Raw genomic sequence first — 12,690 nt, forward strand, 5'->3', positions numbered from 1 at the left:
AAAAAAATTTAAAATAAAAGACGAGATTAATTCTTATCTCAATCCATTGACATAGTCAAAATTTTGTTAATTTACCACAAATGTTTTTTTTAAAAAATATATGTTTTAATGTACACAAAATCAAAATTTATTATCCACTTGTGATTAATCTACATGTAACGAGCAGTTGTACGAAAAACTGCAACTGATGTTGATAGTATAACTCAACTATTTTAATTGTACGACAATTTGAACGTCATGTTTCAACCGCTCTCCAAATTACGACATATATTTAAGAACATATATACCCGAAATCGAAATTTATTATCCTCTTGTGGTTAATCTATATATACATATAGGTAGCATAATTGAATATTACATTACATCGATAATGCCGAGACAATTTTCATCGTATATAAAACACGAATATGCAATATTTTACGTTCCAATAATTAAAATATTTATTTATTTTAGGTACTTTTCTTGATTTGCAATAATATTAAAAGGAACAAAATAATTAAAAACCTTAAAATAAGTGTCAGTTCCTTACAAGATAATGTTCGTCACTTTATCATCTTGTCGAATATGGGATCTATGGAATTTTGTGCATTTAATTTCTAAAATTATTCAAAAAAAAATTTTTGTGTGGATAAATTCATCACACGTATAAAGTTTCCAAATAAAATAAGAATTTTATTTTAATAAATATTAGACAAAAAAAATATTATCAATACAGTAAATGCGTTTGGCATTTATTGAGTGTACTTTTTTCGCCAAGTAATTTTGATTTTCAAAATAATATAATTTTTAGTATCTGGTTTCCTAAATTAGAGAGAAAAATATAAAGTTATAGAAATATTCTGATTTGATGAATTTCATACAAGAAGCATATAATAACTGTCGCAATTCGGAAAACCGTTAAAACATGACGTTCGAGTTGTCGTACGGTTAAAATATTTAAGGTACACTGTTAACATCAATTGTAGATTTTCATACAAGTACTAGATCATAATCTCACAATATATTTCTCGACGTGTCATCAAAGAAATGAATAACTCGAATATATATCTGTCATTTAATTTTAGATACGAATTTTGTATATTAATTTTTAAAACAACTTACTCAAAATTATGTTATGTTCTTAACTAAGAACATGTATACTTTTGAATATTTTTACTTCTATTTAAAATTATCCCCAATAATTGTTTGTAATAACTAAAATTTGTAAAACAATTTAACTTTTATTGGATTTAATCATTATTGACTAACAAATCATGATCATTTCTCATTATTTGAATTGGGAAAAATAATTAATATTAATAATTTTTTAAGGAGTAGGTCGATCTCACAAATATTTATCTGTGAGACGGGTCAACCCTACCGATATTCACAATAAAAAGTAATATTCTTAGTATAAATAGTAATAATTTTTCATGGATGACTTAAATAAAAGATCCGTCTCACGAAATACGATTCGTGAGACCGTCTCCCACAAATTTTTACTTTTTTTTAAGATACAATATTTTTTTAGAACTATTTATCTAATACATGAGTAGTATACGAGTAACAGTTGCGGGTTTTATTTTATTTTAAAAAAAGAATATGATTTTAAATTTTTTTTAAAGCATAATATAGAGTACAGTAGATTATATAAAAAAATTAATTAAATAATATTCAGCATCAAATCGTACGGCTTCCACGTTTCAAAGTGTGTACTATAAAAGGCAGTCATCCTCCATTTTCTCCTACTCCATAGTTCATATTACTTTCCGTTTCCGTGAAATACGAGGGAAGAAATGTCAATGCACAGCGACTCGCCGTCCGCCGCAGTGAGCGGTGGCGGAAGTGGCTCAGTCCTCTGTGGAGGCAGCGGCGAGATTATTCTGTTCGGTGTGAGAGTCAAAGTTGATCCCATGAGGAAGAGCGTGAGTATGAATAATCTATCCGAATACGAGCCGGTCAATGGTGACTTATCTAAGCCGGCGGTGGAGCAGGGCGGTGGCGTGGCAGGCTACGCGTCAGCTGACGATGCTTTGCCGCAGCCGGTTCACGGGAATCGCGAGCGTAAGCGAGGTCGGATCTATGGGTTGATTTTGGTTTTCAAATGTTTCCAGCTATCGTTTGGTGAAAATATTTGTTGAACAGTTTTTCGTTTTTTCTGATCTTTTCAGATTTGTGTTATGAAATCGATTAATTGATAGCTTTAATTTTTTGATGAGAGGAAAATAAGACAGTTTGATTTTATTGTGTTATTATCTGTATTTTCCGATTTACATTTCTTACTGCTAATTGGTTGTATCTTTTCCTTTCTTTTCTTGATCTTCATGTTTTGATTCCTTGAATATATCTCAGCCAAAATTTTCTTGTTGTGCCTTGTCTATAGGAGTCCCATGGACAGAGGAAGAGCACAAACTATTCCTTGTTGGATTGCAGAATGTTGGGAAAGGGGACTGGAGAGGAATCTCTAGAAATTATGTCAAGACTCGCACACCAACTCAAGTGGCTAGCCATGCCCAGAAATACTTTCTCCGCCGGAGCAACCTCAACCGCCGCCGTCGCCGCACTAGCTTGTTTGATATCACCACCGACTCGGTAATTTCTTATAACCTTTCTATCTATGTGTAAGCATTTTCTTTCTATATTACAAGTTAAAGGAAATTACGAATTTGTAATGGTTCTATGAAACTTGTTTTATTTTTTATTCGTTTTATACATATTATGGTGTTGGATCTAAGCAATTTTCTTCGAAAATGTTATTGGGAGCCACGGTTTCTTGCTTTTGAGAAACATAATTGCGTATATTATTAGTCTAAAAGTAAAGAGAAATTTCTGTTGCTTAAAAATGTTGTTCGCAAGGTTCTGCTTGGGTTTTTTATGACTGTTTTGTAAATCTTGACGGGAAACAATATTTTTCCTCATTTTGTTTGAATGTTCTTTCGATTAATGTCTCATTTTCTATTTTCTCCTATTGTGATAAGGTCACTGCAATGCAAATTGAAGAGGACGGTAGCCACCAAATGCTCCCTGCTCAGCCAGTTCCACCACCAACCGTACCATCTGTGCCTTTAGCTTCCAACATCAACGGATTCTCTACCTTGCCTTTCCCGATTACTGTTGGCCCTGTTATGTTTTCAATGCAAGGTGGCGGCAATCCGATGGAAAATCCATCTCCGTGCCAAAGTGATCAAGTGAACAAGTCACCAGCAATGCTCCAAATGCAAACTTCTTCAACAATGATTGATCTTAACTTAAATCAGCAAGTGCCATTCGAGCCATCCCCATTATCTCTGAGATTGTCCCTCTCATCCGGACAGGATATGCTCTTGACAAGGGACGACTCGGCATTCCAGGTGATCCCAGGCTTCAAGAATGGTGACACACTTATCACTGTTGTTTAGAGAGAACAAAGCACTTGTGATAGTAAGATTTGAAAACAGATAATCCATCATAATTTAGAAAGATCTGATCAAGAAAACTAGAATCATCGAGTATGAAAATACATCAATCAGTTAATTCGCATAAAATTTCATCTTTTTTTTTTCTTCCATTGTACATAATGTAGAACTATCATTTTGTGTCTTGTTTCTTGTTCTATGCTCTAATATTTTAGATTCTTGTTTGTTTTGCCTCTTTTTTCTTTGTGGTTGAGAATAAAATGGAGAATTATTGGTGCCACACTTGTTGCTTTCAATTCGTAGGATTTTATTCTTGACATTAATTAGCGTATGGGTTTGGTGCCACAATGAGGAGATTTTTTTAGCTACTACTTCATTCGATGAATGTGGATAAAATGAGGTCTCGATTTCCATTTATTGTAGAGATAAGTTGTGGTAGGGTCATTACTTCCTTTGGGTGGTGCACATGACACCAAACATTATCTAGGGATGAATTGAATCACACAATATTTGCTTTCTTGTGTGGGTGCATTGCTATTGATTGTGCCTGCTAATAGGGGTATCTGAATGACTATATTGAGAAGTGGGGTTTGTTAAGGATAATTACGAAGATCAAGAGATATTATTACTAATAAAGGAGCATATCAAGAAAAAAATCAGTACACTCAAATCAAGGATCATCATACACATTGATTGACATAATTAGAGATTGACATATGCAATTAGTTTCGGACCTTCCTTCTTACCAAAACTTGTACTTGTATTTATATAGTGTAAAACTATTGTATGAATATACAGTGAGCTTCCGTCCACTAATTCTCTCACTTCTCATGGTATCAGAGCTTGGCCCACTACCAATAAACCAAAACAAAATGTCTTCAGCTTCTTCTTCCTTGCTAAAGCAAGAACCTGAACTCAATTTGCAGTCATTTCACCAATGTTTTAGTTTGATCTCCATCAAACTAAATCCAAGCAATTTTCTTCTGTGGCGATCCCAAGTCATCCCACTAATCCGCAACCTTGGTATCCACCATCACATCTCTGTGAATGAAAAACCAACAGAAGAAATTATGAATGAAAAGGGAGAAAAACAAATGAACTCCCAATATCAAATCTGGCTAACAAATGATGGACTCCTAACTTCGTGGCTCCTTGGAACCATGACAGAAGATGTCCTTAGCACGATTTTTGGAGAAACAGGAACTGCTTTTGATCTATGGACATCACTAGAACAACAGCTACTCCCATCACCATCGAAAAAGAAGGAAATCTGAAACATCAGCTGATGGTAATTAAGAAGGGTTCTCGTCCACTTGGAGAATATCTTAAAGAATTTAAATTCATATGTGATAATCTTGCAGCCATTCAGAAACCAGTTCCAGATCTTGACAAGGTCTTCCAATTTGCAAGGGGTTTAGGTGCCCAGTACACAAATTTTCAAAATGCTTGGCTCACAAAACCACCATATCCTTCATTCAACCAGTTTGCCTTGGCTCTTCAAGGCCATGAACAAACGTTAGCATCACAACAAGAGGAAGAGAAAACATACATCCAACATGCTCAGGTCTTCTTTAGCCAAAGGGGTCGCGGACAAAATGGACGAAGAGGACGCTTCAACTCTCGTGGCAGAGGTTTTACACCAGCTGGAATATACAACAACATCCAAAATACTGCAGTGCAACAACACCAGAATACAAATCCATTGCCCAGAAATTTCAATCGCCCTCCGAAGATGGATATTCAGCACTCCAACAACTCAAACGATCCCGATAAAGTTACTTGCCAAATATGTGGAAAGCCTAATCATCTAGCCATTGAGTGTTGGTACAGGTTTAATTATTCTTACCAATCAGACGACTTACCCCAAGCTCTTGCTGCAATTAATCTTAACAGTGAAAATGACCCATCATTTTACGTTGATTCTGGGGCTACTGCGCATATGACAAATGACGCAGGTAAATTATCATCCTTAAAATCTTATATGGGCAATGACATGATATTTGTGGGTGATGGAAATGCCTTACCAATCTCTCATGTGGGTGATGCACATGTTTCTACCAAAGAAGGGAAGTTTAAATTAAATGATGTGCTTGTCGTTCCGCATTTGAAAAAGAATCTGATATCTATTGGAAAATTTGCATCAGATAATTATTGCACCTTTGAATTCACATCTTTTGATTTTGTTGTTAAGGATCAAAACCAAAGGATAATTGCGAAGGGGCATAAAAAGGGACAGTTATATGCCTTAGATGGAGTTTTTCATGAAGCCTTGAGTGCAATAAGGAAAGGAGGTTCATCGTCTACACTATGGCATCAACAATTAGGACATCCTAATTCAAATTTATTATCTTTGTTAAAGGAGAAAAATGTCATTGATGTTTCTTATTGGATAGCTAAACCAAACGTATGTATCAGCTGTCAAATGGGAAAAAGTTGTAGACTCCCCTTTAAAACAAATAATAAGATCTCAAAGTTTCCCATTCAAAAAATACATTGTGATCTTTGGGGGCCAGCTCCTATAGCCTCAAATCAAGGTTTTCGATATTATGCGATTTTTGTTGATGACTTGANAGGGGGGGGGGGAGTTCAGTTCAAATATTTTTATCGATCGTATTCAAAATTGTGGAATCGAGTTACATGTTTCTTGTCCTGGAACTCCCCAACAGAACGGTGTAGCGGAACGAAAACATCGACATATTGTTGAGACCAAACTTACGATGTTATTCCATGCAAATTTACCTTTATCTTTGTGGGTTGAAGCTTTTCTTACTGGTGTATATTTGATTAATCGTCTACCATCATCAGTTTTGCAGAATGAAAGCCCTTATCACAAGCTTTATAGCAGACATCCAGATTATAATGGTTTGCGGGTGCTGGGATGCTTGTGTTTTCCTTCCTTGAGACATCAAGGTGGTTCGAAGTTTGTCAAGAAAACATACCCATGTGTTTTCATTGGATACAGTCCAATACACAAAGGGTATCGATGCCTAGAGCCAAAATCAAAACGAGTATACATTTCACGACATGTCATTTTTTATGAACAAGCCTTCCCCTTCACAGTTGGTCCAAGAATCTCAAAAATTTTCTTTGTCAGAATTTCCGAACTTGGATGAGTTGATTGGCACGTTGGAAGATTCTTCAAATGAAGAAAAGTCAAAAAAGGATAGTCCTCGATCCTTAATTGCTCCTAATTTCATAAATTGTTGTGACAATATTTCAAATGCAGATGTAGATACTTCCACAACCTTGGAGATGTCGGTTGCTGACTGTACAAAATCTCAAATCATTGACTCATCAAAGTCATTAACTATAGAAACTCATGGCCCTTGTAAACAATCACAAATTATGCAGAATGACTACGAGCATGCTGGAAAAACTTCGACCGAGCCAAGGATAGAGTCATCATCCGAACAACCACAAAATATGGAATCTCAATCACCTCTCATTGAACATTCTGAAGCAAGTTTTCAAACCATCTCTCGACCAATGTGACAACGCAAAACACCTTCATATTTGCAAGATTATGCAATTGTTGCCACAAAAGAATCTCTTCCATCAGAACCAAACAGCCTCAAAGAAGCCTTAAAAGATCAACATTGGATAAGTGCTATGCAAGATGAACTTGATGCTCTCAAGTCAAATGGTACGTGGGATTTGGTTCCTAGGCCCTCTAGAGTCAACATTGTTGGCTCAAAGTGGATCTATCGGATTAAAACAAAACAGGACGGAACAATTGATCGCTTCAAAGCTCGTTTAGTTGCAAAAGGCTTCACACAAGTCTCGGGTGTCGACTGTGACGAAACCTTCAGTCCGGTAGTTCGTCCAACTACCATACGGCTGGTTATTGCTCTTTCTTTGTCATTTAAATGGCAGATGAGGCAACTCGATGTCAAAAATGCCTTCTTGCATGGAAATCTTAAGGAAATTGTTTACATGGAACAACCACCAGGATTCATCGATTCCACAAAGGAAAATCATGTTTGCTTGCTTAAGAAGTCAATCTATGGATTGAAGCAAGCACCTCGTGCTTGGTTTGACAGACTTTCTCAATATCTGCTACAACTTGGCTTTTATTGTAGCAAATCTGATGCTTCACTTTTTGTCTATCGTGCTAATGATATTATCGCTATTATCCTCATATATGTAGATGATGTAATCCTTACAGGAAATAATGATGCATTTGTTCAAGGATTAGTTGATAGCTGGGCCAAGAATTTGCTATCAAGGACCTTGGATTACTGCATTGTTTTCTTGGTGTTGAAGTGAATTATTTTCCTGGTGGTGTGTTCTTGTCGCAGCAAAAGTACACCCATGACTTGCTTCATAAAACACAGATGCTTGAAAGTGTTGCCTTCTCTACACCCATTAAGATAAAAGACAAAGCGCAACCCTCAGATTCAGAGCCTGTTAATGCGACTGATTTTCGAAGCATAGTAGGTGCACTACAATACCTCACCTTCACGAGGCCAGATATAATTTATGCGGTCAAAAAAGTTGCTCAGTTTCTCAGCTGTCCTACACTACTTCATTTAAAGGCGGTGAAGCGTATTTTGAGGTACTTAAACGGTACACGAAATTTTGGTGTTCCATATATAGCTCAAAGTCCTACAACCCTCTATGCCTTTAGTGATGCGATGCAGATTGGGCTGGTTGTCTAACCACCCGAAGAAGTACTACAGGATTTTGTGCATTTCTTGGTGCAAACTGCATATCTTGGTGTTCAAAAAAACAACCTACCGTGTCCCGCTCTAGTTCTGAAGCCGAATACCGGTCCATGGCCTCCACAACATCAGAAATAACTTGGTTGACATTCCTTCTTCGAGACATTGGGATTAAATTATCACAACCACCACAAATCTTTTGTGACAACATTAGTGCACTCCATATGTCAGTTAATCCGATGTTTCATGCACGGTCAAAACACATTGAACTTGACTATCATTTTGTACGGGAGAAAGTTGCAATGGGTTATCTTGTCACACGATATATTCTGTCCTCGTCTCAACCTGCTGACGTCTTTACAAAACCATTACATAAGAATGCCTTCCTTTCATAAGAATGCCTTCCAAAGGTTCAGAAACAATCTGGATGTTTGTCCTCCTTCACACACCAGATTGAGGGGGCATGTTAAGGATAATTACGAAGATCAAGAGATGATTATCACTAATAAAGGAGCATATCAAGGAAAAAATCAGTACACTCAAATCAAGGATCATCATACACATTGATTGACATAATTAGAGATTGACATATGCAATTAGTTTCGGACCTTCCTTTTTACCAAAACTTGTACTTGTATTTATATAGTGTAAAACTATAGTATGAATATACAGTGAGCTTCCGTCCACTAATTCTCTCACTTCTCAGGGTTAAGTTGGGATGCAAATGAACCAAACCGCTTGTGAACTATTCGAAGCTCGATTCGATAAAATTTCGTTTGAGCTCGTTTAACGAGGCTCGTTAAGATAAACGAACCAAGCTTAAATTTTATAATATTCTGCTCGTTAGCTCGGGAACATGTTCGTTGGTAAGTTCATGAGTCATCTCGTAGATTAAAAAAAATAGTCTTGATATTTGATTTATTGATTTTGTATATTATATAGAAAAATCTATTAAATTTATTTATTAAAATAAATTTACAAATTTTAATAAGAAATTTATATTTTTCTCTAAATATATAATTTAATTTTTAATGAATTTAATGAAGGTTTAAATTTATATTTATTAAACTCATTTAGACTCGATAAAGTTTGAATAAATTCGTGAGCCATGAATATATTCGTTAAATAAGATTCAAGCTCGACTCGATTATAAACAAGTCAAACTCAAACATTCAAGAGATTGGTTTTCGTAAAATTATAAATCAAACCATTAATTATTATTTTGGTTTGGTTCGTTGGACTTGGTTTTGGATAATCGATTTTCAATTATTTTTTTCTGAATACATTTTTAAATACAATTTAATTTTTCTGAACTAGCAATTATGAAAAACATACATCAGCAAAAGAGATGTTATTTAACGATGTTGAGTTGCAAAACACCTCCGAGCCTGGTCGAGATAGTTGTCTTGTTTAAAAAATATTTTTTTCCCGAAGTAGAATCAAACGTAATTTGCGTGAACTATCTATCATATTCAATAAAATTNTACCATATTACAATCAAGAACACGAAGAACCAGAGAGAGTGGAAGTTTTGATATTGAAACTTACTTTTTTATGAAATAACTAAGGTTTTGCATCAAGTTCCAGATATTCATTTCTGGACATGAGAGAGTATGTTAATTTTACCTGGATAAAATCCCTGAGAGTTTCATATGCTGCTGAGTTATGTCCAAATTTCAATCTTTAATACCAGCTTGTTGTCACGTGCTTGGATATTGTTTCTTCTGATAGTCGCCCCTCCTCTGTTTCTGTTTCGAAAGTCGTCGCGTTCTTCCTGGCCGGAGAAGAGACCTCAACAACTACAAGTTATAAGATGAATAATTCAAATTGACTGATATTCAAGTATCCTAATGTAACCCCGATGAAGCTACAGGCGACGCTGCTCATAGTTGGCAAGCTTTTCAATTTTTTTAAATGCTTTTATCTATTTTTAATGATTAAAAATAATTGATAATCATTTTAATGAATAATTTACAAATATATAATAATTTTAAAAATATTTAATTATTTAAAAACTTAATTAGTTTTTTAATTAAACAATATAATTTCTACTCAAACAATCAAACACAAAAAAAAATTAATTATAACTAGNGTGAATACTCATGTTAAACAAATTAGAAATTAAATTTGGAATAATTAAAAATCAAATTGAAATTTTTCTGATTATGTAAATATAATTTTTATTTCATAAATAAATATCTTAAAAAAACAATGATCATGAGGTTGATGTGCTTCAATTGTACAAAGATTATTTTGTTTGTATTAGACACAAATTTAATATATAGTAAGTATAAAATTATATTATTAAATTTATAAATAGACGTCCAATTCTATATTCTATTTTAATCTTTATTATTTAGTAATTAGTGGATAATTTAATGAATAAATAATATAATTATAGTCTAATAGAATTTATAAATATGTAGTTTATATGAATTCTATGATAATTTAAAAAATATTTATTGTTTAATTATTTGTATTTTATTTTATCACAATTTACATTTATTAATAATATAATATTGTTTATTTATATAAACATTAATCGCATAAAACTTGCACTATGTTCGCACAAAACTTGCACTACAATGGCCTTAATCACAACACGCAATCTTGCTGAAACGAAGAAGAGAAAGCAAACATGCATGCTAGGATCATCATTACTGAGGGAGGACCGTTGCGTTACAGAGCGGGCAAGCATTCCTCTGTCGCAGCCAACGTTCGATGCAATGCATATGATATTTATGGCCGCAGTTTAGGGTAGCAATCGTCTCCTTATCGCCATCCTTGTCGTGCATATCGTTCTGGCACACGACGCATATCTCGTGTTCTTCACTACCTTCCCCGTACTTGAATGACTCTTCTCGTTGCAATAGATTCGGACCAGTAAAAGACTGAACCGGGGCAGTAGCAGTTTCTGGAAAATAACCTGGGAACAAATCCCGATTCGCAGACCCTTGTGCGTAAGCACGGTTATCAGGAACCCGCGACTCATCCATGATCTGTCCACGATTGGCTTGCGGATTCGAAGACGAACCGGTAAGCAGCCGATCAATCGTGAAGTCATCACTGGCGATATGACCAAACATATTGAAGTAAGTTTGCTCCTGATGAATGTTCCACGAATTTCGGGGACGAGACCAGTCAATCTCATCAGATGGTTCGGGATAAACAGGAACATGAAGAGAGGCTACATACCCTACCAAAGAAGTCAAAAAGGGTTCAGAAACCGGCGGTCGTCGTCGGAAGTTGTCTCTGCTACTCCGATCACGGTGGCGACGGGGAGCCATGAATTTGAGTCAGAGTCTGTTTCTGTAAATAAGAATTGGACACAAGAAAGAGATCATTAGAGACCTCTGTATCTGTACAATTGTATGTATAATAATAACTAATTAACTTATAATTAGATAATTAATCAACTGAATATCCCATTAATTAATGAGTAAATTTATTGGGAGACAGTATCACAAATTTATTTCGATCAGATATATTAACTCGATTCATATTTAAAATGAAAAATAATACTTTTAATATAGAATATAATATTTTTTAATGAATCGAGTCGAATTAGATATTATCTCATAAAATTGTCTCGTTACGGCCTCACATGATATTTTGTGTTAATTATATTTGGTTCGAGCGCTAGTTAGCTAAATTTTGAGGAAATTACTTAATTGATCTGCTGTGAACCCTAGTAAGCACTCAAATTAAAAGATAAACAACATTCCAATTACAAACAAACACAAATTTATATATATAATTGTGTTTGTCTCTGCTAGGGGTGGCTCTTTGCGATCGATTTTATGTTTTCATTTTCTGCTATCGATTTTATGTTATCATGTTCTGCGTCATGTAGGACTCAGTGAAAAAAAAGACTAATTTTTTTTTAAAAAATTACAAATTAATAGATTAAAATCGTAAATTAACCAAAATCAAGTTCTATCAAATTTAAGTAAATCTTTGTAAAGATATCTGATGAGAAACCCTTCATCGATCCATCAAATCAAATAGTTGTCTACTCGTGAAATTTTGAAAACCTAACAAGTCAAAATTTACTCTCCACATAAATTAATTACGCACTCGAGAAATTAAATTTGCATCGAACATATTCCCATGTTTGCAAACTTCTTCGGTGTAATGTAGACATACCTTTTTGGTTCAATACTCTGAAAAACTGCGATTGCGAAAGCGGAGACTCGTTTTTTTCTCCTCTCCGCGTGCTTTGGGTAGCGCCGTATAGCGAAATAAAAATACAGATTGTATTATATTTAGGAATTTCTAAAGGTGGCCATAGGTTTATTTATTATTGATTCTCTGTATATTTTGATAATCTGGTTGGTTTTGATTTAATAATCAAAGTAATTTTTTAAAAACTTAAACAAAACCTATAAATTTTTTTGGACTTGACAATATATTTTTCAATAATTATATCATATATTTTAAAACCATGACTAACATTGACCAGATTAAAGCTTTGGTTCATTAGTTTAATTTAGCCAGTTAACCCATGGTTGAAGAACCATCAAGTCAAATCTTAATGAATACAAAATTAAATATTTTGTTTTATAAGAAAATAATCATGACAATAATGTATTGGTTAAATATTTTAGGCAATATTATTAATTTATAAAATATGCATTAAACGCAAAATATATATA

The 12,690-nt window shown here is 34.3% G+C and overlaps 1 protein-coding gene across 1 annotated transcript; it reads left to right on the forward strand.

Moving 5' to 3' along the window:
• Nucleotides 1-1,716: 1,716 nt before the first annotated feature.
• On the forward strand, nt 1,717-3,598 carry LOC140975522 (transcription factor MYB1R1-like). The gene is made up of 3 exons (XM_073439265.1): nt 1,717-2,052; nt 2,363-2,571; nt 2,958-3,598. Exons 1-3 carry the CDS (start codon nt 1,776-1,778, stop codon nt 3,375-3,377), a joined length of 906 nt encoding a protein of 301 aa, XP_073295366.1. The 5' UTR covers nt 1,717-1,775; the 3' UTR covers nt 3,378-3,598.
• The last annotated feature ends 9,092 nt before the right edge of the window (nt 3,599-12,690 follow it).

Source organism: Primulina huaijiensis, chromosome 4, assembly GCF_012295235.1.
Source record: "Primulina huaijiensis isolate GDHJ02 chromosome 4, ASM1229523v2, whole genome shotgun sequence".
Taxonomy (NCBI): Eukaryota; Viridiplantae; Streptophyta; class Magnoliopsida; order Lamiales; family Gesneriaceae; genus Primulina; species Primulina huaijiensis.

Coding starts and splice junctions, on each gene's coding strand:
- LOC140975522 (XM_073439265.1), top strand. CDS start 1,776: ATGTCAATGCACAGCGACTCGCCGTCCGCCGCAGTGAGCGGTGGCGGA. Junction 2,053..2,362: donor GAATCGCGAGCGTAAGCGAG/GTCGGATCTATG, acceptor CCTTGTCTATAG/GAGTCCCATGGACAGAGGAA. Junction 2,572..2,957: donor TTGATATCACCACCGACTCG/GTAATTTCTTAT, acceptor TATTGTGATAAG/GTCACTGCAATGCAAATTGA.